The 27,374-nt window shown below is 41.8% G+C and overlaps 1 protein-coding gene across 1 annotated transcript; it reads left to right on the top strand.

Annotated features, from left to right (window-relative positions):
• LOC128508227 (C-type lectin domain family 4 member M-like) lies at positions 1-27,374 on the top strand. Its single transcript, XM_053479452.1, has 5 exons — positions 1-25; positions 23,663-24,343; positions 25,211-25,335; positions 25,434-25,546; positions 27,192-27,374. Exons 1-5 carry the CDS (start codon positions 1-3, stop codon positions 27,331-27,333), a joined length of 1,086 nt encoding a protein of 361 aa, XP_053335427.1. The 3' UTR covers positions 27,334-27,374.

Below are 27,374 nucleotides of genomic sequence, written 5' to 3'. Positions count from 1 at the left end.
ATGAACGCGGACGAGACTCTGGCAGGTGAGCTGAACACCTTTTATGCTTGCTTTGAGGCTGCAGCTAAAGACGCTAGCAATGCTAATGCTAGCGGCGCTATCAACTACAGACAGGAAGACACTGCCAGCACCGGAAGCGCGCATAACATCACTGAGCATGACATGAGTAGAGCCTTTAAGAGAGTGAACGCCAGGAAAGCAGCAGGACCAGACGGCATCTCAGGTCGTATCCCCAGAGCCTGCGCAGATCAGCTAGCACCTGTGTTCACAGAGATATTTAATAGCTCTTTAAATCAGTCGGTGATCTTCACATGCTTCAAAGAGTCCATCATTGTTCCTGTCACGAAGAAACCTTATCCTGCTTCCCTCAACGATTATTGCCCTGTAGCCCTCACCTCAGTAGTGATGAAGTGCTTTGAGCGGCTGGTCAAGGACTTGATCATCTTTTCACTACCGGACCCACTGGACCCACTACAGTTTGCATACCACTCAAACCGTTCCACAGACGATGCAATCTCACATCTCCTCCACACATTACTTATTCACCTGGACACTCGGAAAGGGAATTGTGTTAACAATTGTGTAGTCATTGACTACAGCTCTGCATTTAATACCATAATTTCCTCCACACTCACCACCAAGCTGAAGCACCTGGGACTCAGCTCATCACTGTGTCAGTGGATCTCCAACTTCCTAACTGGCAGAACACAGGCAGTAAGGATTGACGGACATGTCTTAGCCTCACTCTCTCTCAGCACTGGAGCCCCCCAGGGATGTGTTCTGAGCCCCCTGCTGTTCTTATTGTACACCTATGACTGCATAGCCACTACGAACTTCACCACCATTATTAAGTTTGCTGACGACACTGTCGTGGTGGGCCTGATCTCTTACAATGACGAGACAGCCTACCTGAAGGAGGTTGGAAATCTGGAGAACTGGTGTCAGAAGAACAATCTCCTCCTGAACGTCAACAAGACAAAGGAGTTGATAATGGACTTTAGCACAAAGCAGGAGAGGAACTACCAAAATTTTACACAAACACCCTAAGATTTTATAATGAAACTTGAAACGAGAAGTGATGCTTGTGTGTTTACATCTTGCAAAATTATATGTATATGTAGGTGTGGTTGTATGAACGAGTATAGGTATGGAAATCTGCGATACTTCGAAGTTAATTAGTGTTGTAGACTGTACGTAGTATTGCCAAGTTACCTTACATAAGCGTAAATGGTAAGTGCAATCTGTGGAACATATTTTAGAAATGGCAAGAAATAGATTTTTAACAATTTTAAATAAATATAGTGATTTTATTTACTTGACATGTTAAAAACAACGTGAATGCACTGATGACATATTGTCTCGGGTTACTTTACTGTAACCCTGTTCCCTGAAAAGGCGGGAACGAGATGCTGCGTGAAAACGCAATGGTAACATTCAATTCAATTCAATTCAATTTTATTTATATAGCGCTTTTAACAATGGTCATTGTCTCAAAGCAGCTTCACAAAGATGAAAGAAATTCAAAAAAAAAAAAAAAATTATATATATATATATATATATATATATATATATATATATATATATATATAATAAAGTAACAATAAAATATTAATAATAATAATAATAAATTGTGTATGTGTGAGAAAAATGTGTCTAGATAATAACGAGATAAATTAATTAAATTTCTCTGATGAGCAAGCCAAGGGTGACGGCGACAGTGGCAAGGAAAAACTCCCTGAGATGGTAATAGGAAGAAACCTTGAGAGGAACCAGATTCAACAGGGAACCCATCCTCATTTGGGTGATAACGGATAGAGATAATATAACACCATGTGTGTTATGCAGCTGAAAGTACAATATAACAGAAATTCTTTAAATTAACATGAAGTCCAGTTCAACATAGGGATGAGTCAGTAGGTGCAGAGGGCAGATGGAATCTGGATCACTGGGAGCACAGGAGCAGGATGTGTAGCTCCAATCATAATAAGGCAGAATTCAGCTGGAGCTGGTCCTTCTCTGGATGCCTTAAGGATCCTCACAGGGTTAGCCTTTGTCTACTGAAGCTGGTACAATCTCCAGATGCCTCGGGATGGGTAGAAAAGTACAGAACAGATGGAGAGAATTAGCGTAGTTGCCATTCAGGATAGATGTACTGAAGTATGAAGTTATGGGATGAGTTACGCGTATGCCAGATTAAAGAGATGCGCCTTGAGTCTACTTTTAAACTGGGAAACTGTGTCTGAGCCCCGAACACTGTCTGGAAGGCTATTCCAAAGTTTTGGAGCTTAATATGAAAAAGTCCTACCCCCTTTTGTAGATTTTGAAATTCTGGGAATTACAAGAAGTCCAGAGTTTTGTGATCTTAAGGAGCGTGGCGGATTACATACCTAACCAGAAGACTGGTTAGGTATGTGGGAGCTAAACCATTTAAAGCCTTGTATGTAAGTAATACTATTTTGTAATTAATTCTAAACTGAACAGGTAGCCAGTGCAGGGATGATAATATAGGTGTTATATGATGATGAGCTGATACTACTTTTTCTAATATTTTTGATATAAAGGGGAGGTTTGAAATCGGTCTATAATTTGTTATTTCATTTGCGTCCAAATAGGATTTTTAAGAAGCGGCTTAATAACTGCCAACTTGAAAGGTTTAGGGACGTGACCTAGATATAATGAAGAATTAATAATGTTTTAAGAGTGGCTCTCCAACCGTATGCATCACTTCTTTTAAAAAATCTGGTTGGGATTGGGTCTAACAGGCACGTTGCTGAATTAGCTGAGGTGAGGTAAGTTTAAGAAGCTCTTCCTGTCCTACACCTGTAAAGCACTGAAAAACTAAATGTGAAACTTTAGGCTGAACTAGATCATGAGATGCTATTAGAGGTTGAACTTCCGTTATTTTCTTCCTTATGCTATCAATTTTTTCATTAAAGAAGTCCATAAAATCTTCACTACAAAAATGTTGTGGAGTACTCTCTGCAGGCATCTTAGGTTTTGTTAGGCGGGCTACTGTACTAAATAAAACTTGGGATTGTTTTGGTTTCTTGCTATCAGTTGGCTAAGATGCTCGGTCCCAGCAGTTTTTAGAGCCTGTCTATAGCTGCACATACTGTCTTTAAATGCAATTCGAAAAACTTCTAATTTAGTTTTTCTCCATTTTCACTCAAGGTTACGGGTTGCTTTCTTTAGGGCGCGAGTATGACTACTGTACCAAGGAGCAAGTGTTTTATCTCTGACTTTTTTTAATCTGATGGGAGCAACAGTGTCTAATGTTCTGGTAAAAATAGTACCCATGCTGCTAGTCAGTTCATCCAGATCGTCTGCATTTAGGGGTCTAATAAGAATTTGGGACAGATCCGGCAGATTACTTGTGAATCTGTCTTTAGTAGTCGGATTCATATTTCTAACAAATCGATAATGTGGGGAGACACAGCTAATCTGTTCTACGGGTAGAGTATATATCAGGAGGTGATGATCTGTTATATCATTACTTTGAGGTAAAATCTCTATATTAGAGACATCTATACCATGAGATATAATTAAATCCAGCGTATGATTACAGCGGTGAGTTGATCCATTTATATTTTGTTTAACCCCAAAGGAATTTAGTACAGTGGTTACTCAATCGGAATGTAGGTTCTACCGTCGCGGCGCTCGGCGGTACCGTTTGGCTTTGTGCGTTTGCTGGCTTTTACCGCTGAGTGGCGCTATATAACTACAGACTGACGCCTCATGCCTTAGTTCATTCTCTGCTGGATTAATTATACACGAAGTTTTAGAACTGCACGTAGTAGCGGATAAAATCAAGTAAAACATTGTAGTTAAACAAATTTATAATCACAGAACTAAAATGACAGTACAAATGTAGAATTCAAATTAAATTAAATCTTATTAGGATCAAATTTAAACAAAATAAATGTTAATACAGTTAGCCTTTGGATTTTATCACGTGTAATTAGAAAAGACGCGTGTAGGGTTTGTGTCGTCTTATATCTTGTGTTCTTTAAATTTGTAGTAGATTTATTAACTGAAATAAATGACCATAAAATTATAACATTGTCAGGACGTTCTACTGCGTCAGCTGATGTCGGTCTTTCAGCCCCGCTTGTGTTTTTGCATTATTATAAGAATGAAATGCAGAAGACTGTTATGATTTGTAAGGGGTTCGACCCATGTTACTCAAACGACTCAGTTCAGATGTAAGTAAATGGATAGAAAGTAAATGGCTGTGCTGGGGGAGGGAGGTGCTAATGATTTGGTCGGCTCTGTGTGTGTGTGAGAGAGAGAGGGGTGTCGCAGTGGTTGATTATTCAGTGAAACAAAAGCTCAGCTAAAAAATGTTAGACACATCAGTCACTTAACCCCCAATAAAAGGTATTTAGTTGTAATATAACAGATGCGCACTAAATACCAAACCTAAACCAGGCACAAGGATTAATAAAACAAGATAGCCCCCATACCCATTTTTTTAAATAAAAATACCAAAGAAGATTATTGTGTATAGACTGATTAAAAACAATGCAATTTACGCTATTATAAGGAAAATCTCAAGTTCTTCCATTCCAAGGATTAAAAAGGCAACAATGTTAACTTTAGAATCTAGATCCAGAAGATTAAAATTACACAAATTTAAATCACTGAAAGTCAGCCTCAGATTCAAGAGGTTTTTAAAGTGGGGAGAAGTGCATTTCAGTTCCCCTGAATGTATAGGTGAGAACAGCCGATTCACACCTGGGAAAAGTGGATAATTTGTATTTGAATGTTGTCTGGCATTGTAAAGCACTATAGTGACACTAAAAGAACAACCCAGGATTAATAGGAATTATTATACTGCATAATTATTATTTAGCACAAAAAAATTCCTCGCGCTCGGGAAAACTATGCGTGCGGTTGAGCGCCGATTAGACTTTAGGAAATTAAAGCGGAGGGTTTTTATTTAGACTATAAAAAAAATAACCTGCGTCTATTTTTAGGCATGCCAGCTGCCACTTTTTAGTTAGAAGTTTTCCATACAAATCTTATAATGCCCACATGACATGACGGAATAAAGGCACGGCTTATTATGATCCCCGGCTTGCACCCCGCGCTATAAAATACTTAGGGATTGTTGGGTTACAGTGGATTTTACTACACGGCGTAAGTGCAATGGCCATTTGTCCGCTCGTGCTGACTCTGCTCTCCGCGGATGGCCGGACCGGCCCCTCCCACCTCTCGCTCCTTTGAAGTCCCCGGGGCGCGTTCCATTTGCCCTGCTTGCATGCCGCACTTCCGCGTTGTTGCACGCGCGTTGCATACATAGCGCGTAGTAAAATCCACTGTAGCCCAACAAACCCCGAGTTTTTTATAGCACGGGATCATTAGCAACGATAGCTCCCCAGTCATGTGTAATTCTGCGGTCCCGCTGCTTCGCATGTCTGAAGGGAAGGACGCCTAACTAGTGAGCGAGGAGCGATATTGATTTGGGCGCACGCCGTGACAGGCTGAAAAAACTGTTGTCAGATTAATGTGCAAAAACTATATAATAAAACTATATAAGACTACATGGCATTTATAAGACTCAACTTTTATTTAAACGCACTCACAATAACAAAAAAACTTAATGATTTTGTAAATGTTTGAAAGCAAGTAAGGTGCGCTGTTCTGTATTGTTTTTGGTGAACTTAAGCGCGTCAGAAAATAAACGCAAACGTTTTTTTAAATGGTCAAAGTCAGTCTGCTTGCTGTTTTCCCGACGCATCCATAATCAAACTTTATGGAAAACTTCATGAGTGCTGATTTAGACTATGGAGTAAATTAAAGAGGAGAATCACGATGCCGAATTGAAGTCCTGAGCCCAAACCTCATTTAAATAAAATTAAATTAACAAATATTATAAGTAAAAAAACAATAGCCCATGTTTAGAAACCGTTTATAAATTCTTTCCGACATGAGTTGGTCCGGTGTGATGCGCAGAGCGCCGGGAGATTTTCTGAAGTTTCGAAATCGCGGGGCATTTTTTCTAAATAGATGCTATCGTTAATAACTGATGCAGGTTTTGAGCTGTATACACACGCATGCCTAAACAACTCTTAAAACTACACCTGTGACACAATAACAGTAATATTTCAAACATTCTGCAGGCTGATATTTGGAGAAACGAAAGAATAATGAATAAACCAGTTGTTGGGTCAAAATAACCCAACCAGGTGTTCATTTGTAAACTACATCTCATATGAGCCAACATGAGCAACCCAACAATGTGTTTAAAGTACCTAAAATAATCCAGAACTTAAATAACAATAAACAGATACAGAGATACGCTGTATAACAGTCACTATTGTATTTACTGCAACGAGCGAAAATGTCACTTTGCGCCACCTGGCGGCCATTTTACGAATGACTTTAAAATGCAACTGATTTATTTTGGCCGCTGACGTTTTTACATGGCGGTGAGCGCGACGGTAATAACCATTCCAATTGATCAACTACTGTAAGTCCATAAATGCGAGGGCGTAAGTGTTGTTAGCATCATCTACATGAATGTTAAAGTCTCCTACTATTAACACTTTGTCAGAGTTAACAATTAGGTCTGATAGCAGATGTCCAAATTCTTTAAGGAAATCGGCATATGGCCATCAACATCTTTTCGTGTTGCCGGTTGTGAAGCATGTGTGTATCAAACATGCCAAATTTTGGCATATATAACCTCGGTCAGGTGACGTCTGATGAGACTCACCTGCTGGTTATAAATAGGAGTAAACCGGAAACATTCCTCAGATCGATTTTGTCTGAAGGGACGTCCGGTCATGCAGGCAGTACGGCATTGGACCGCAGCATCTCGTTCCCGCCTTTTCAGGGAACAGCAAAGTAACCTGAGACGGTCCTTTTCAAAGGCTACACTTGATGCTGCGTGAAAACACTATGGGAACGAGAATACCAACGCCGCCGCACTGCAAGTGTCTGGACCCCAAGGTTGTGTAGCGTGTACGCTAGGCTGAGGAATTCTCAGAACTTTCTCTGGGAGACTGAGTCAAGGACCCGTAACCCCCGGAGTAGCATGAACATCCAGACTATAAAAACTAACAAATGTGTGCGGAGAGGACCAACCTGTCGCGTCGCACACTTGCTGCAGGGGAATACCTCTTGCTAGTGCAATAGATGAGGCGATCCCCCTGGTTGAATGAGCCCTAAATCCTAGAGGTAAAGTGAGCCCACGTGCCTTATAGGAGAGGGCAATAGCATCTCTCACCTAGTGTGACAAGGTCTGTGTGGTGGCGGCCGCCCCCCCCGGTTGCGGCTCGCATAGTATATAAAAAGCTGCTCTGACTTACGCCACTGGCTGGTGCAGTAGATGTAAATCTGAAGAGCAAGTACTGGACACAGTAAGTGAAGTCTCTCTCACTCTGGAGCTGTAAAATTGCGGAGGACAGAAAGCTCCAAGAAAAACAGGGTGCATGGTTGGGAATCGAACTACCGGAAGATAGTTCGGGTGAGGATGGCAAATGGCCTTGACTAGCCAGGGGCAAAGTCTAGGTAGGATGGGAAGACTGACAAGGCGTGCAGATCTCCAATTCTCTTCAAAGAGGTAATGGCCATAGAAAAACCATCTTAAGGGTCAGAAACCTGAATCACTGAGTCTAGTGGTTCGAAAGGGGTGTCAATCAGACCTTCAAGCACGATAGATAAATCCCACGACTCTAATGGGTGGCCTCAACCGTTTAGCTCCACGAATAAAATGGGCAACTGGTTCCACGGAAACCCCATCAATCAGAATGTGGCAGGCTAAAATAATGGCTACGTACGTTCTGAGAGTACTACGGCACAAGCCTGAGGACAACTTTTCCTGCAGAAACTCCAGCACTAAGAGAATTCAGCAGTGGACTGGGTCTACATGTTTTGTTATGCACCAACTTTCAAACACATTCCATCTGAGGGCATAAGCTCTTCTAGTGGAAGGAGCCCTAGCACTTAGAATAATGTCAATTTACGCTGGCTGGAAGACCAGCTTGACTTAGTTAGTCCCGTTCAGGAGCCGAACAAGCACTGGTCGACCAAAGGGGTGCTATAAGTAAGAGGCGCAAACCCTGTTGACGACCACCGTCAAGACTCCCGGGAGCAGAGCTATCGGGAAAAACGCATAAAGGCGTAATCTGGGCCACATACGGGCCAAGGCGTCCAGACCCAGGGGAGCTGTCTGTAGTTAGCATCCTGCGATGACAAGACGGACTTAGAGTGAGACCCAAAGTCAGAAACCACGGTCTGAAACACATAGTAGAAAGGGTACGAAGCCCCTGGCGCGTAACCCTTATTGGGGATTGGCCCTCGAGTGAAATCCCCTGGTTCTTAGCTCCAACTGGGATGCTCTCATGTGCATAATGCCCAAAGGTTTCGACATGGATGCAGCTGCCATGAAAGCTAAGATCTCTTCCTGGTTTAGCTTGATTTCCTTGAGGGTGTTGAGAATGGATTCAAGATGAGCGGACAGCTGTGCCCGCCTTATGACCGAATCCCCTGTGACTCCCAAATATGTTAGTGGTTCGGCATCCTGGAGTACATTACGATATGACTGAAGAACTAACGTGCTGTTGGAGACCGGTGTTGTCCGAAACACCAAAGGCGGCAGAAACTGAACACCGACCCCCTGGGGGTGGACACCTCTGTATAGGAAAGAAAGTTACGCGCCCCTCTTCGGGGGAGGAGGGGGTCACCCCCATGGTCCTGGACCCATGAGCTTCAGGACTTCTTCTTAGAAAAGTGCGGCGGTCTGATCTCTTTGAGGTGGCTTGTGAGGGGCGGTAAGCCATACCCCAGTCCTTACGGGGGGGTTTCCAGCTGCTGACGCTCTCCTTCTGTCCCTCTCGTCTGGTGAGAATCAGATCCAGTCAAGGCTGGGTGGCCGACAGTCTCGACTTTTGAGCACGGCGTGGGAGAAATTTTCCAGAAGCCTGTTCGCATAGCCTATCCTAGTGGCAACAGAATTAACAACGTCACTGAACAAGTCGGAAGGTGAGACAGGGGCATCAAAGAGGAATTTTCTATTCTAATCCTTGATGCCTGTCAGGTTCAACCACAGGTGCCTCTCTGTGGACACCAGGGAGGCCATAGAACGGCCTATAGCATGGGCCGTCTGTTTGGTGGCACGAAGGGACAAGTCAGTAGCCCAGCATTATCATTCACGGTCCCGCTCGTGCTCAAATCCTTTAGCAGATCAGCCTGGTACGCCTGCAAAACCGCCATGGTGTGCAAAGAAGCGCCGGCCTGACCTGCTGCTTGGAACGTCATTCCCACCAGGGTAGAAGAAGTTCTACACAGCTTGGAGGGAAGTGATGGCTTCTTAAGTGAGGATGATGTCCCAGGAGAGAGATAGCCCGCGAGCGTCTCTTCTATCTGAGGCATCACCATGTAACCATGTGCTTTTGCATCAACAATATTTGCATTAAACGAGGTTGATGGTACAAAAATACAGTATGAATGAGGCTTGCTCCATGAACAAGTTAATTTGTTGTGGAGGTCGTCAAAAAAGGGGAGAGAGCTGCATTGTGGCTCCATCTCCTGGCCATCCTGACAGGAATTTGTTGTCTAATTTTGAACATTTGGGGAAGGCTTGCTCCTGTGGCCAATCAATGTGCAGCTGCTCAACTGCACGTGTTATGACTCCTCATATTCTTTATCTTCTGTAGGTGCATATTATTCACAAGTTCTGACGCGTGTCTTTAGTTACACAGTGTCACTGACGACATCAGACGTTTCGTTGATTTCTTTGTCTCTTGTTTATTTTCAACATCAAAAACAACGGTTGTTACAGTTTCTTGCATAAATCCACTGTAGTCACGACAAGTCGCTTGCTGTATTCTGTAGCTTCGATAGATTACAGTTACAACAACTTATTTTACTGTATTCCTTTTAGCTTACTGTCTCACTGTCAAAAGCTTGTGTGCTCCACACCTTTCTGTATCCTTCCGTGTCTTAACAACAACTACAACTAACATGCGTGATAGACATGGAACTGCATAACTGTGGGATGATATCACAGAACAACCCATGAAATGATGTCACAATAGAAATTATATGTATGATACTTAATGCTTAACTATTAAACTGAAATAAGATAAACATAACAACAAATCACAAGAATGAAATATGGCCCTTACATCTTCCTTAGGGGAGCATTCTGAGGTAGGTACTTCCATTTCTACAGAAGCAAGGTAGTGAGTCTCTTTTACACACTCACGAGAAGAACCAGAGTGCGCTTGTGAAATGGAAGGAGAGACTTCCCGATGGGAAGAGAGGGCGAGAGAAAGAAGGGGATACTCCGTCTCGCGCGCCTCGGCCAGATCGGCTTGTGATGCCCAGAAATGCAAAACGGCTCGGTGCTCTCTAAAGAACGCGAGGCGCGCGCAAAGCACTTTTATGGGAAGAAGATCACAGTGTTCACAGTCTCCTTGAAGCCTTTGGAGAGCGTGACGTTCACCCAAACATTTACAGCAAAAAGTGTGGAGATCGCCCTCCGAGAGGAAATTCTTGCACAGAGGGACACGTCTCGCTTTAAACTCTGCTATTAAATTGGTGAGTTAAACACTTTTCTTTGCTTTTTAATTTGTTTTTGATTTGTTTGTGACACGCGCACAATGCCGTCATGAAGACAAAAGATCTCAGGAATGTTTCCGGTTTACTCCTATTTATAACCTGCAGAGCTTAATAGCTCTATACTTTTCTGCAAATGTAATTTGACCAATAAACAAATAAATTAACCAATAAACAAATATTTTATAACTTACCGTGTATGAACCTTCTTTGAGAAAAGATCCGTTGGTTTTCTTTGCTTCTGCACGCCACTTCTGACCCAAGAGAGCATAGATTGCCTGGCTTTGTGGAGTAAGCTTTACTTGAGTTTGCCATTTTTGCATTAGTTCATTAAATTACAAAATAAAAAGTAAATAATGCTTGGGAATTTCTATTTGAGTTTACTTAATTTGAATACTATGTATTCAAGTGCAATATATTACAACAAAACCTCAAATAGCTTATTGAATTGAATGTAACATTTTTAAATAAAAAGACAAAATAGAAATTGTTTGTAAAATGTACTTAAATTATACTATCTTTATTAACTATCACAAAAAAAAAATAATTACAGTGTAAGATCTGGGCAAATGTTTAAACTTTAAAATACATGGCCAAGACAATAGTTCTTTTTAAAGAAATAAGAATATATTTGACTAATCTATGATACATAAACCTACGCTACTTAAACATGCACACACACACACACACACACACATACACAAACAGTTCAGTCTGTAAAAGTTAATGGAGTTCCTCTAGTACTGTTTACTAGACCTGAGAAAGTCACAAAAGCAGATCCTTGAGTTTAACCTTACTGTTAGCAAGGTATGAAGCTTTGTTTTTTTACTTGCATTACTGTATGTTTCATTCTCATTCAGTTGTTTGCCTTCAGCGAAGGGAATTATGGCATTGCTGATTGGTTGGTGCATGGTTGTTAAAAGCCCTTCGGTGAGGTGTTAGTTTTCTGGTCACTGGTGAAGGCTCTCTGGAACTTCTGGAAAGGGTTTCTTCATTGCGAAAAATTTGGAGTTCTGGCATGAAGTCTTGCTGAGAGTTCTAGAAGAGCGGATGATGCCTGCAGAGGTGGCGTAGCACCCGTATGGGCAGAAGCACGAGCTGCGATAAAGTGGTCGAGCTTGCTGTTTACCTTTAGGGGCCCATGATGAATCTCGTGTTTAGGTGCTTGGGACCTTGGGTTTTTGACCTCATGGCAAGGGTCTGTCCTACAGCCGTTTGTCCCAATCAGAGGTGGTTGTGGGCATAGCCACGCCCCGCATGGCTTATCCTATAGTTTGGTCTGTTTTAGTAATTTAGACAAAGTGTATTAACATGAATCCCATTCATATGATGAACCTTTCATACACATGAATGATATTTAAAAATACCAAGCAAGTTTAGCATAAACACGTTAAACACAACATAAAGACACCAAAAATTCTTTATGAGCACATACATATAATTTTATATTTGCCCTACAGGCATACTTTAACTTTTGATGTTATCAGTGTAGCAGGTATGTTCTTGGTTCTTGAGCCACAAGATGAAGCAGGAAACAATTTCTGGTGGTCAGCAACTGCCAGGGGAGTTGGGAAACTAACTTCTTCCTTATTCAAGGGGGGCTGCTTGCTGGTTTACACCATTTGAGTTGGAATATGTAACTACTTCTTTCCTGTTTGCTGTATGTTGTGAAATGTCTCGGGTTACTTTGCTGTAACCCTGTTCCTTGAAAAAGCAGGAATGAGATGCTGCGCGAAAGCGCTATGGGAAACGATTCCTCGTGACCGGTTGTGAAGCACGTGTGGGTCAAACACGCCAAATATTTTGGCATGTATAACCTCAGGCAGGTGACGTCAACCGATGAGGTGCACCTGGAGGTTATAAATAGGCAAAAACCAGAAACACCCTCAGGGCAATTTTGTCTGAAGGATGTCCAGTCACGCATGCAGTGCGGCATTGGAGTGCAGCATCTCGTTCCCGCTTTTTCAGGGAACAGGGTTACAGCAAAGTTACCCGAGACATTCCCTTTTAAAAGCTACACTCGATGCTGCACGAAAGCGCTATGGGAACGAGAATACCCGGTCCGCCGCACTGCAAGTGTCTGGACCCCCAGGGTTGTGTCGTGTGCGCACAGTACCCCCAAGGAGTCCTAGACATAATCCTGGGATGCTGACTCGAGGACCCGCTAGCCTGGCATTCCCCTATGAAGCCTGACTGATGTTTAGCGGAAAGGCAGACTGCTGCATGCCATGCTTGGAAGCCCCTCTTGCCGGAGCAATAGATGAGGCAAGCTTCCTGGTCGTATGGCCCTAATCACTAGAGGCGAAGTATGCCATGCGCCTCATAGGCTAGAGAACTAGCATCTTTAACCCGACTCGTCTAATGGCGGCCGCCCTTGGGCCGTGGCCCCACGACATATGAAACCCTGCTCTAATTTACAGCCCTGGCTTAATGCAGAGGTGCGCTGTAAATTGAAGAGCATGAGCTGGACACAGCGAATGAAGACTTACTGTTTCGGAGCTAACGGCGGAGAACAGAAGGCTTTGACTGTGGGAGATAGTTGGGTAAGAATGCAGAACAGCTTTTTTTTTTTTTTGCAGAAACTTCCAGCACTGGAACAGTTTGGCAGTGGACTGGGTCTTCATGTTTTATGTCCTGGAATGTAAAGGATCCTGAAGGACAGAATTTGTCCTGTCCTCCTAGGCTAGGGTACTAGCATCTCCAACCCAACTCGTCTAATGGCAGTTGCCCTTCGGCCGTGGACCCAAGATGTATAATAGCCTGCTCTAATTTACGGCTCTGGCTTAATGCAGAGGTGCGCTGTAAATGAGGAGCATGAGCTGGACACAGTGAATGAAGTCTTTACTGCTCCGGAGCTAACGGCGGAGGACAGAAGGCTTCGACTGTTGGGCTGGAATGTGAAAGATCCCGAAGGACAGAATTTCTCCTGTCCTCCTAGGCTAGGGCACTAGCATCTCTAACCCGACTCGTCCAATGGCGGCTGCCCTTCGGCTGCGGCCCCAAGACATATGAAATCTGCTCTGATTTACGCCACTGGCTAGTGCGGTGGTGTACTGTTAATCATAAGGAGCATGAACTAGACACAGTTAATGAAGTCTTACTGCTCCGTAGCTGTAATGGCAGAAAACAGAAGCTTTGAAGATAGTTGGGTGAGGATGCAGAATAGCTCTAGCTAGTCAATGGCAAAGCCTAAGCACAATAGAAAGGCTGATGAGGCCCGTGAATAAGCCTGCAACTAAAGGGTGCTTTCCACCAGCCCCATCAGTCAGGACGTAGGCGAGAAGCGGCTACGTATGTTCTGAGTGTACTAGGGCTAAAGCCTGAGGTCAACTTTCTTGCAGAAGCTCCAGCACTGAAGCGGTTCGGCAGTGGACTGGGTCTGCATGTTTCGCATGTCCTAGAATGTAAATGATCCTGAGGGACAGAATTTGTCCTGTTCTCAAAGCAGAACTTAGTGCGCTAGTCTACTTAGTGGGGCGAGCTTAGTCTGCCCAGGCAATATTTACAAGACTGCCGTAATGTCCGCGCTAGGACATGATAACCTCTTGACTGCTGGGGGGAGTACACGAGAAGATGACCTCTCCAGATCCCCTGGCCTGGGCAGCCATCTAAGGTCGCACTTCGGCACCTAAGGGAAAAACGTCTGCCGTTAGCAACTTGCGACGACAGGACAGACCTAGAGTGGGACCCAGGGTCGAGGAGGAGGGGCTGAACCACATAAAGAGGGTATGAAGCTCCCGGCCCGTAACCCTTATTTCCTCTGAGGATTGGCCCTTGGATGAAATCCCCCGGCATTAAGCCACCACTAAAACCACTCTGGGAGCGGTGACGTTACCACCTCTCCTAGCTTATACTCCTTTAGAGTATGCTATAATTAATTCGGCGCGCGCAGGAGACAGCTGTGCCCGCATTGCGCTCGGATTCCACATGACACTCAACTTCATACCTCGTGTAGGAAGGAGAACGCTTTGTGGAGTTAGGGCTCCACCCTAAGGAGTGAGGTGAGCTAGGGCGACGTGTTGACGCTGACGGGGGGGTGGTGATGGTGGTGGCTGTTAGGTGTTCGGTGTCCTGAAACACGGCAGGAGGAACCCGAGCACCTGACACTTTGTCCTGAGGATACTGGTTTTCCACAGTGCTTCGTGCTTGAGGAGACATAGCTGGCAGTAGGTTCCCCGCTGCCAGCCTCTCTAAAGGTGCACAAACTTTGACACCTCGGCTAGATGGGTGTAACGATTCACTGGAGACCGCTGCTCTCCGAAACACCAGTGGTGGCGGAGATTGAACCACGGCCTCCTAAGGATGCTGGTCCTCTTCATTGCTTCGTACCTAAAGAGACATAGCTGGCAGTAGGTTCCCCGCTGCCGGCCTCTCTAAAAGGTGCAGCTCTCAGTAGGTCAGTCTGGTATGCCTGCAAAGCCATTGTGTGCAGGGCTGCACCAGGCTGACCCGCTGCCTGAAAAATATTCTCCCACCAACGAAGATGTTAGTCTACACGCTTGGTGGGGAGTGTGGATTTTTCCTAAGAGGATGAGCTCCCAGGAGAGAGATAGCCCGTGAGCGTCTCTCTGATCTGGGACATCATCATAAAGGACCGCTCTTTCAGCCATGCCATTGAAACAAATCAAATGTCAATAGCACAAAAACACAGAAAAAATATGGCTTATTCCATGAAAGAGTTAACTCATAGAGGTCGCCAGGAGGGAAGGGGCCATCATTGAAGCCCCTTCTCCTCCGGCCACCCGACAGACACCTGTCGGCTGACCTTGAGTGTTTGGGGGATTTATTTAATTTATTTATTTTTACCGCGAATTAAGGTGTACGCGTTAGACCGCGCGTTACCACCTCTAACTAACACATAGTGTTAATTTCATCACCTATTTTTAATTTAGTCTTAGTCTTAGTCTTGTGCCAAATGTCCTTGTTAGTTTTAGTCATATTTAGTCATTCACATATCTTTTTTGTTAGTCAAGTTTTAGTCGACTAAAAGTCTCGTCATTTTAGTCTAGTTTTAGTCAAAAGAAAACTCAAGGTATCTTAGTCAAGTTTTAGTCGACTAAGGCCCAGTTTCACAGACGGAGCTTAGCTTAAGCCAGGACTAGGCATTAATTAAATTAAGATATTTAAGCAACTTTTGCAAAAATGCCTTATAAGAAAATATTACAGGTGTGCATCTTAACACAGAACATTGACACTGACACGTTTTAAAAATCGTCAGAGCAAGATATTTTCATCTGAGACAGAAAATAAAACTTTTTAAATAGCCAACTCAAAGTTTTTATTACAAATAAATGTTAATGAAAAAACATGCATTTACAGCACCCCCACTTTTCGCGCCCGTGATATGAAGACCCACACATGCATGTGGCAAAATAAGTTAACATAAAATATATATAACCTGCTTAATGTGCTAAAACACCATAGCTAACTGGTTGATTTACAGCGTATATGCCTAAAATTAGCTTTAGCTTTAGCATTAGCTTATTAGACGTTAATTTAGGTTAACTTACCTGAATGTGTGGGTGGTTAGCCTTTAGATGTCGTTTAAGGTTGGTGGTGTTTTTCCCCGAAATTCTTTGTCCGCAGTGTTTCCCGTCAGTAATGATGACACATTCTGACTTTTTGTCAGTACCATTGTACTTAAAATGCGACCAAATATCGAGCCTCTTCCACATCCTCTACCTAGCATGTCGTCGTCGCTCGTCACTTGTGTTGAGTATGAGACCTGTAACTTGAGCCACAGCGCGAAGCTGCGAACTCTTTCTGAATATTTTAAAGCCGTAACAGCTGATGAAAAACCAGATGCGATTGTAGACGAAAATGAAGAGAGATTTTATCTTAGTTTTTATTTTATGCAAAACATTTTCGTCTCGTCTTTTTTCGTCAACAATAATGCATGTTAATTTAGTCTTAGTCAGCGTTTTTGGACAGTGGTGCAGTCTTGTCATCGTCTCGTCTTAGTCATGAAAAAAAAGGTCATTGACGAACATATTTCGTCTCGTCTTGTCTGACAAAATTAACACTACTAACACACTGACTTATCACTAGAGGAGCGCTCTGGAGTGATAGTTTCCATCTCCGCGGAAGCGAGAGAGAAAGTCTTTTCCCCCTTCACAAGAAGCGGCGAAGCGTGCTGGAGAAGTGGAAGGTAAAAGACTTATGATTCGGCGAGAAAGCGAGAGGAAAGGAAAATACTGTCTCGTGCGCCTCCGCCAGATTTGCACGCCAGAAATGCGCTGCGGGTCGCTGTTTCGCTTTACGACGGCGAACCCAAGTGCGCGGGACTTTAATAGGGAGAAAATCGCAATACAGTAGTTGATCAATTGGAATGGTTATTACCGTCGCGCTTACCGCCGTGTAAAAACGTCAGCGGCCAAAATAAATCAGTTGCATTTTAAAGTCATTCGTAAAATGGCCGCCAGGTGGCGCAAAGTGACATTTTCGCTCGTTGCAGTAAATACAATAGTGACTGTTATACAGCGTATCTCTGTATCTGTTTATTGTTATTTAAATTCTGGATTATTTCAGGTACTTTAAACACATTGTTGGGTTGCTCATGTTGGCTCATATGAGATGTAGTTTACAAATGAACACCTGGTTGGGTTATTTTGACCCAACAACTGGTTTATTCATTGTTCTTTCGTTTCTCCAAATATCAGCCTGCAAAATGTTCGAAATATTACTGTTATTGTGTCACAGGTTTAGTTTTAAGAGTTGTTTAGGCAGGAATGCGTGTGTATACAGCTCAAAACCTCCATCAGTTATTAAGGATAGCATCTATTTTGAAAAAATGCCCCGCGATTTCGAAACTTCAGGAAATCTCCCGGCGCTCTGCGCATAACACCGGACCAACTCATGTCGGAAAGAATTTATAAACGGTTTCTAAACATGGGCTATTGTTTTTTTACTTATAATATTTGTTAATTTAATTTAATTTAAATGAGGTTTGGGCTCAGGACTTCGATTCGGTATCGTGATTCTCCTCCTTAATTTACTCCATAATCTAAATCAGCACTCATGAACTTTTCCATGAAGTTTAATTATGGGTGCGTCGGGAAAACAGCAAGCAGACTGACTCTGACCATTTAAAAAAAACGTTTGCGTTCATTTTCTGACGCGCTCAAGTTCACCAAAAACAATACAGAACAGCGCAGCTTACGACACTTACAAAATTACAACACTTACAAAATCACAACGTTTTTTCGTTATTGTGAGTGCGCTTAAATAAAAGTTAAGTCTTATAAAGGCCATGTAGTCTTATATAGTTTTATTATATAGTTTTCGCAAATTAATCTGACAACAGTTTTTTCAGCCTGTCACGGCGTGCGCCCAAATCAATATCGCTCCTCGCTCACTAGTTAGGCGGCCTCCCCTTCAGACATGCGAAGCAGCGGGACCGCAGAATTACACATGACTGGTGAGCTATCGTTGCTATCGTTGCCCGGGCTTGCACCCCGCGCTATAAAATACTCGGGGTTTGTTGGGCTACAGTGGATTTTACTCCTCAGGCCTGAGAACATTGCAGCGGTAGTCCGGCGGTCCTTGGGCTCGGCGTCGTCCCGGAATCTCGGATGCTGAGTCGAGGCCTAGCTGCGACGGGTAGCCCTGTCCCCGGCTAGGTTCACCTACTGAGCAGCCCCGAGCCACGGGAAAACGCTCGGCTCTTTTGCCGCGGTGTTCTGCCATGATGGGCTCGGCACGCTCGGCTTCGCGCAGCGCCTCAGACAGGGAAGCCAGTGCCGCTGACCGGATGTGCTCGTGAAGCCGCGACGGCCGGATTCCCCGCAGGAACGCACGGCGAGCTAGGTCTTCCTGCTGGACGGGCCCGAATTCTGGGTAGCCCCAGTGTGCGAGAGATCTCAAGTCCATGGCGAACGCCCCCAGTGGCTTGGAGGCGCTCCGCTCGCGGGTCGCTAGCTCTTCGCACGTGGCCTCCTGACAGTCACCTGCGCCGAACCAGAAGTGGAGCGACTCCCACAGCTTCGCCCAGTCCTTCCTCTCATCCGCCCGGAGGTCTTCCAATGCCCGGAGCGCTTCGCCATCTAGCGAGAGGGCCACCCGGATGGCTGTTTCCGCCGGGGATCAGCCCGCAAATTCGGCGGCTAACTCCACCTGGGCTATGAACGCGTGGGGCTCGACAGCGCCATTGTAGGACGGCATGGTGCAGCTGCAGGTCGCCTCGCTGGCTGACGGCGCACGGAGCTGTAGCTTGCTCCGGGGTGCGCTCTAACCCGTTACTCTCCATCCCACTTCTGACACCAATTGTAGCGTTTTTCACTGCTACGAAGGGACTTGGAGAGACGAGTGAGCTTCCTTGCTGCCCAATGCAAATGGCTGGGAGTATTTTATTCATCATGGCACAAAACAGCACAAACCACACAGTCAACAGTCAATAAACACAGATCAACAGGACACACTTCTAACCCACACACACACACACCCTGGCCGAAGCCACTAACCCAAACACCTTTCCTCGACAGGGTGAACACCTAACAACCCCTCCCGCAAAGCATGATGGTTACTAGTCCAAAACCCCGCCCACGCCACACTACATTAAAACATTGAGACTGGACTGACTAATCAACACAAGCGCAGACACACTGACCTACACCAGCAAACTATCCTACACACAAATCTGTAAATGCTTCACTGTTTATCTCTTTTGCACAATATTCATTACTTTTTGCACTAATTCCTTAATTCTTGCTGCTATGCTTACTACCTAAACACCATATTTTATGTTCTGATATGTCGTTGTCGCACTGTCACTTTGTTGTTGCTCATTTGCACATTTGCACGTGCATTTTATGTTGTCTGTTGTCTGTAAAACCTGTAGATAGTATTTCTTAGTTAGTTAGTTATAGTTAGTTTTTGTTAATTTATGTTGTAATTTATGTTAGGACTATCTGTCTTGTCTCTGCTAGCCAGCTAACTAGGCCTCTTAGTTAGCTAGTTTAGCTTCTCTGTTAATTTATGTTGTAAGTTTATGTTGCAAGTAGCACCTTGGTTCTGGAGGAACGTTGTTTCGTTTCACTGTGTACTAACTGTATATGTTTGAAGTGACAATAAAGCCTACTTGAACTAGAACTTGAACTAATACTATAGCAATAAATCATGTATTATGTATAGCAGAACATACCTTTAGTTTAAGTTTGTTTTTCCTCCTCTGCTTTTTTTCCTCTTCCTTTTTTTTAGGTCCAGAAAGATATTGTTTGTTTGCCATGTCATTTCAAATTAAAATAGCATCAGTGTGCATTGCATAGATTAAAAATTGCACCGTGTAAAATCTGCAACAAGACAGATGATGTTGTGAGAGGCAATACACACTTTAATTAGCTGTAACACAATTTAATCAGTTAAATCCATATTATTATAAAGATTAAAACATCAGGAACTTTTTTTACAGCACCTTTTTGTCATGCAACTGCCTAATTAGGGATGAAATATTAATAGATGGTAATGGCAGATCTAAAATAGGACATTTTTAGGACATTTTTGTCTTTCTATTAAACGTGAGCAATTTGATATAGTGAAATCTATGTGCACAAATACTATAACCATTACGACACTTCAGTTCTCCCATATGGTATATTACTGTATATAAATTAGTATGTAAATATTTTATGCATTTTATTTATACTGTCTTGCATGTATTATTGTTTCGAGTAATATGTATTAATTATACAGAGCTATCTTTTTAATTAATTATCATGGGTAATTGTTTTACTCATCGTTGTTGTGAATTTTATTATGTTTAATTGGTCCATGTTGTAACTGCTGTCCTGTTTCTGAAGAGGAACAGAAGGTACTGTACTGTACCTCAAGCACAGTGGCCATCAAGACCTGGTCACAAAACAAGAACATTGTGCTGAGAACATTAGGTCAAAGAATTACTGTACTTAAACAAATAGTGACATACTGTAAAACATACTGTTACTACCAGATTAGATTGAATTATTGTCAGACTACAGTATTTGATCAACATTTATCAACAGTATTTTTAAGAACTGTTACTTAAGTTACATATGGAATGTAAATGTTTAAGAATGTTCAGAGAGTCAATGTGTGCATATATAGTGTTAAGTTCCACTTAAAAAAGGTAGGAAGGATGTAACAATGTGATTACTTGACTCATATTGAAGCACTAACCTTACAGTATGTGGCACTTTTAATTAAGTTAAATGCGGTTCAGAAAACAAAGTTCAGAGTTCAAACCTAATTGTAGTGGTCTGAGTTATGTTTATATTCACTCTAGGGAAAGAATGAGAGTGAAACACATGTATTGTGAAGACAATGACATGTTTATGTATTGATGTTCTATTGTGGTGAAAAGGTAATAATTTTAATTTGTGCACGGGGCCCTTGTCGTAAGGCCCTAAGTGGACACTGCACACTTTCAAGACAAGACTATTTCAGACACAAAACTAATCAGTTAATTTTAATTATCTGCCTTGGTTCAGGTGAGCGCTCCAATTACCTGACCGAGGTGCACACTGGGAAAGGGAGTTCGAACTGAAGAGCCCTCCACTGGGCTCTCTGGAGCGATGGAGCTGTGCTGTGCATCACCTGCCTCCCTGCTGAGCTTAGCGAGCTGATCCCGGAGTTGTGCCCCCAACTCCAGCAGGGTTTGCATGCAAAGGTGATCCCCTGTGGCCACATGCTGATCTGTTTGATGAGCTCACCTGCCAGCTGTTGGAGCTCCAACCGCCTCTGTTAATGCTCCTTACTCGCCACGGTTCGGTGACTCACCGGCTGTGTTGCTCGCTCACCTGCTCGCTCCAGCTTGTTCCGCCGAATGGCAAGCCGACTACCTACAAAGCCTGCTTGCCTCAGCGTCACAGTCTTAGCGCTCCCCAAAAAATTTTCAAGGGGAAGCCCCTCCACTATGCCACTGTTTGGGTCAGGCATTCTGTTACGGATCGGGGGTGTGGGCTTGATATGAGACATAGTGGCAAGGGTGAGAACTTTAAAAAGAGTCTTTTTGATGAAGAAGAACAGAACCTTACTACATCAGAACGGGGCTGACAAACACAAGCCCAACTAAACAAGGGGTTAACATAATGTGAGCTACACAATGAGCAAAACATAAACTGAGTTAAACATAACCAAGGGCTAAAGTAAACAGGAGCTAAGTTAACAAGGGTGAGGCTAAATAAGGTGCTAAACAGAACTAGGGGATACGCTGGGCTAGGAAATTACATGGGCCTAGGAGATTGCAGGCGGCTAGGAGCTAAAGAAAACCAGGAGCTAAAGAAGTCTAGGAGCTAAAGAAGACTAAGAGCTAAAGAAGTCTAAGAGTTACACAGACTAGGAGCAAAACAAAGCATTTAAACTAACCAGCATTTAAACTAAACAGCCCTCAAACAAAACAGAAACACAACAAACCAGGAGTCACGGAAATTAGCATGACGCAGAGACACAGAATTCATAACTTGGTAACTCAACAGAAGCACAACCTGAAGAAACTAAAGATAAGACTATTTAACACAAAACTAATGAATTACTTTTAATTATCTGCCTCGGCTCAGGTGAGCGCTCCAATCGCTGGGAAAGGGAGTTTAAACTGAAAGAAAACCCAAAGGAACACAAAATGGGGCCTCTGCGCCTGGCGCCCTCTGCTGGCAGACCATCACAGTAACAGCACAGTGCCATCATTCGTTTAGTTCATCTGTATTATTATTAATATATCTGTAATATTGCTGATGTTAATGACAGTCCAAAACTGTTTTAAGATAACCCTTTTTGTTTTACTGTTTGGGAGTTAAGATCTTGCTTTAAAATTACTTGCCTTACCATTTTGGATAGTTTCAAAGACAAATGGCATCTGTTCTAAAATATCTCTATCTTGTTAAAGGGTATGATTTATTTTATTCAAGATATATTTAGGATTAAGTATACTAGAGCACTTACAGTATATAACCAATTTCACCAATATCAATACCAATATGAAGGAGATTATTGGGAATATGAAATGTTTGTTTTGTCTGATAGATGTTATCCCTCCTTATTTTTTAAAAAGATTTTTAACAAAGGGAAGCGTTTTTGCTTTAGAATATGTAATATATTATTCTGAACACTTGTGTTTTTAACTTTAAAGTATGCAGTGGTGCAACCACTGATTAAAACAAATGAACTGGAAACCTCTATTTTGTCTAATGTCAGACATATTTCTAAATTGACTTTTTTTTAAGTACAGGAGAAAATGGTTTCTGTGCAGCTTCAGTCTTATTTAGATACATGTGGTGTTCCTGAGCACTGAACCTGACATCTTAAAAAGCACTGAATCTGACATCCTAAATACCAAAATCAGGGAATTTTAGTATCCCTTTGCTAATTATTCCACCTTTATTTATCAGCTACTGTACATCACCAGGTGGGTATTACTGGTTCTGCTACAGGCTGGTTCAGAAGGGCCTGATGGACAGATGATGTTTTTGGTATTTGGACCCGGTGGAGCCTGTTTTAATATGTTTCCTTAAATCATGAATAAAATCAACTGTTAGAAACCTGGGTGTTTTGCTGCACAGTGGTTTTAAACTGGACAAACAAATCAATTCTGTATTTAAAAGTAGCTTTAGTCAAGTAAAGTATTTATCCAAGGTCGGGCTGTTTTAACAAAAAAAAATCTATTAAAAAGGTTATATATGCTTTTATTTAAAGTCAGCTTGACTACTGTAATGTAATCTATAATGGTGTTGGCCAGGCCTCTCTTGCCCAGACGCAGGTGGTCCAAAATGCTGTTCTGTGTTTTTTAAATAGCAACATGACTTGAGTGCAATTTTTAAAAGAGAGAGAGCAGATATGGATACTGGTTTATCCTGTGGTTAATGGGCAGGTCTTTAAATTTAACACTTCTGTTTCAAAATGCAAAATAAAAACCTCCTTGAAGTTCAATGTGCTTAGACAACAAAGTCCCCAAGCATCCATCAAAGCTAGCTTGGAAATAAACATGAAAAAAAAGTAAACCACACCTAAAAAAGTTATTACTATAGTCTAGGATTGTAATGTAAGCCCAGTGTAGCGCACTGCTGAAGGGCTTTGACAATATTGATTTTAATACTAAAGTGTTTGTGTTTTTGTGTCTATTTATCACAAGGAGGAGCCACTGCATGGAGCAGGTGTTGTACATTGACTGCAGTGTGTGAGCTGTTGTTTTGTGTTCTCCTGATGGCTGCTGTCACACTGTTGTGGATCAAATTCAACAACGTAATTACTGAAAATAACCAGTTACAGACCAGTTATGACAACCTGACTATAGAGCGAGACCAGTTACAGACCAGTTACAACACCCTGACTAAAGTGGGAGAACAGCTACAGGCCAGTTACAACAACCTGACTATAGAAAGAGACCAGTTACAGACCAGTTACAACAATCTGACTAAAGTGGGAGAACAGCTACAGGCCAGTAACAACAACCTGACTATAGAAAGAGATCAGTTACAGACCAGTTACAACAACCTGACTAAAGTCGGAGACCAGCTGCAGGCCAGTAACAAGAACTTGACTATAGAGAGAGACCAGTTACAGAATAGGAACAAGAACCTGACTGTAAAGATAGACCAGTTACAGACCAGTTATGGGAACCTGACTATAGAGAGAGACCAGTTACAGATAAGTTACGACAACCTGACTAAAGTGGGAGACCAGCTACAGGCCAGTAACAAGAACTTGACTATAGAGAGAGACCAGTTACAGACCAGTTACCACAACCTGATTATAGAAAGAGACCAGTTACAGAGGGGGAGAAATGGATACCTGGGGAAATTTTGTGATTTGGGTAAGTAGATAGATTTAACATTACATTTTCTGATAACACTAACACATAAACTGGAGCATCAAGATTTAACTCACATCCTCTCACATGTTCCTGTATATAATGTCACCAAGATCTTAAAATGGAAGTGTCTCATTAATTTTTGTGACACTTTACAATCCTGATCTATACCTCTCAGGTAACTGTGTAATAAGTAAGAAAGAATAAATTAAAAGATCTTCATTAACAACTAGATAATTACTTAGGCCTACTTACCTACTGTAATCAGTAATCATTAGTAATTAGTTGACTATTACCTGTGCAGTAATTACTGAGTGTTAATCAGTCTTACATTTCTCCTGGAGAACTAATAACTAACTTTGTCTGTATTGTAATAACACCTGATTAATTACTGATCACCTCAACATTAATTCCCAATCACTAAACCTTACCTTCCTCCTGGAGATAATATACGTACCGCCGCCGTTTCCACACCCAGTGTCTAAAATATAAATGTCTATATAAGTGCTTATTGTCCAAACGTAGAGTTCTCTTTAGTGTGTGTGTGTGTGTGTGTGTGTGTGTGTGTGTGTGTGTGTTTGTGTGAAAACACAGTGTGCATAGTCAAAGCTTAATGTTTTGTGTATTATAAATAGTAAAATTGATCCTGTTAGCTTTCTTTTGAACTCTGGAAATAAACCAAAGAGCGAAAGAAACCTTTCTTATGTCACTCATAAAGTAAACAAATGGAAGGTCAATATATGCATATATATATATATAAAGTTTTTCATATATCATAGCCTATGAGGTATTGACAATAAACAAGTAGTAGACCAGATACTGTGTGTTTTGCTCTTTGTAAATTCTCTCCAATTATCTCCACAGACAAAGAGAAGTGTTTTATCTTTAGCAGTTTTTATTTCATGTCTAATGAGTACAAGAACTGGACTGAGAGCAGAGAGGACTGTATAAAGAGAGGAGCAGACCTGGTGATCATAAACAGCAGAGAGGAACAGGTGTGTGTGTGTGTGTGTGTGTGTGTGTGTGTGTGTGTGAGAGAGAGAGAGAGAGAGAAAGAGAGTAAAGCCTGTTTTCATTATGTTGTTATTTACAGGAGTTCATCAGTAAACAAAAGGTGAATAAAAAAGTTCAGGCTTGGATTGGTCTGAGTGACAGAGAGACAGAGGGAGAGTGGAAATGGGTGGACAATACAACACTGAACATTACGTAAGTAACTAAGTTTCTTTCTGTGTCTATTATTTTAAGGTGGAGTACAATCCACAATGTTAAAACTGTTGTCCTGCTGGGAAAATTACAAAGATTATTCCTTATTATATTTATACAAAGGTGTCAAGTAGAAATACAAATTTCGGGTATCTATATATATATATATTTACTGGAGTAATTATTTTTCAGCCGACTTTTTACTTCTACTCCTTACATTTTCACGCAATAATCTGTACTGTATGTATTATCTGTGTGTATATATATATATATATATATATATATATATATATATATATATATATATATATATATATATATACACACACACACTACTGTTCAAAAGTTTGGGGTCACTTTCTAACTCCCTGATGGTTCCAGATTTTTTTTTTCTTTCTACATTGTAAAGGAATGCTGAAGGCGTCCAAAAAATGCATTAATCTCCTTTGAACAGTTGATGGTGAGATGTTTCTGCTACTTCTGCTCTGTAAAGACTTCATAACAGCATCTAAGATGCTGTTAATTGGTCATTTTTCAGGCTGATAACTCTAAATGAACTTCTCGTCTGTGGCAGAGGTAGGTTTTGGTCTCGCCCTCCTGGGACGGTCTTCATGAGAGAAGGGTTTCATTACGGTGCTTGACAGATTTTGCAAATGCACCTAACAATACTGTTCTTGCAAGAACTATTACAGAAAGGCTGACCTCTGTGTCTTAAAATAACAACTAACTGTTGCTTTTCTTGTTGTTACGTAATTACCTAATTCCATATGTGTTATTTTATCGTTTAAAAAACCCCAGTATTGTTGTAGAATCACTAAACAAAAACAAATAAATTTGCAAGTGTTCTAAAATTTTTTGAACGGCAGTGTGTATATATATATATATATATATATATATATATATATTTTTTTTTTTTTTTTTTTTTTTTTGATTAACCACTTGGATTAATTATTTATTCTGACAGCACTAATGTTTATTGTAGACAACCATACAAGGGTAATTGTTACTAAGCCTGCCCTGGTACACTCATTTTCTTGTATGTTGCCCTCACAGATTCCTGCAGCTAAGCTTGGATGTACATTTACATTTCTATAAAGGTTACCGATGACACGCCTCTGAAGTTTGACTTTTTGCACCATTAAAATACTTATAGGCAACTAGTTATCATATCTTCTTCTCCATGAAACATGTTAATGCTTAGTAGTACACATATATGGTTCTTTAATGTATTTGCAATGTACTAAAATGCATTCTTTTTTATTTGCCATATACAGTATCCCAAATCACTATGGCCGTTAAAAAATACAACAAAAAAACAACACATTTTTCTTTTTTTTTTTATGAGGTGTTAGTGCAGTATATAGGCCCATGGCACAGCCTAAGCTTTTATACTTAATGCTTTTTCCCCTTACGTTACTTTTACTTTTATACTTTAAGTAGTTTTGAAACCAGTACTTTTACACTTTTACTTAAGTAAAAAGCTTGAGTTGATACTTCAGCATCTAACGAAGTCACCACTGTATTTATATTGATGTCGTGTCCCAATGTACATCTCAGTAAACAAAGGCTAAGAGGATTCAGTTAAATGTGTGGAATTGAAGGAAACTGAACACTGATCTGAGTCTGATTCTGATTCTCTGGGTTTCAGGTTCTGGGCTTCAAGAGAACCGAATAATTCAGGTGGTGATGAGGACTGTGCTGAGATTTATAGTGGTGACACTGGGAACTTCTGGAATGACAAGAAATGCTCTGAGAAAATAAACTGGATCTGTGAGAAACATCTTTCATAGTGAAGTTTATTATTTTACAGTAAAAAGGCATTTTTATATAA

Source organism: Clarias gariepinus, chromosome 20, assembly GCF_024256425.1.
Source record: "Clarias gariepinus isolate MV-2021 ecotype Netherlands chromosome 20, CGAR_prim_01v2, whole genome shotgun sequence".
Lineage (NCBI taxonomy): Eukaryota > Metazoa > Chordata > Actinopteri > Siluriformes > Clariidae > Clarias > Clarias gariepinus.
This window is presented reverse-complemented; position numbering and strand designations above follow the sequence as displayed.

Coding starts and splice junctions, on each gene's coding strand:
- LOC128508227 (XM_053479452.1), top strand. CDS start 1: ATGAACGCGGACGAGACTCTGGCAG. Junction 26..23,662: donor CGCGGACGAGACTCTGGCAG/GTGAGCTGAACA, acceptor ATTTATCACAAG/GAGGAGCCACTGCATGGAGC. Junction 24,344..25,210: donor GGGGAAATTTTGTGATTTGG/GTAAGTAGATAG, acceptor CCACAGACAAAG/AGAAGTGTTTTATCTTTAGC.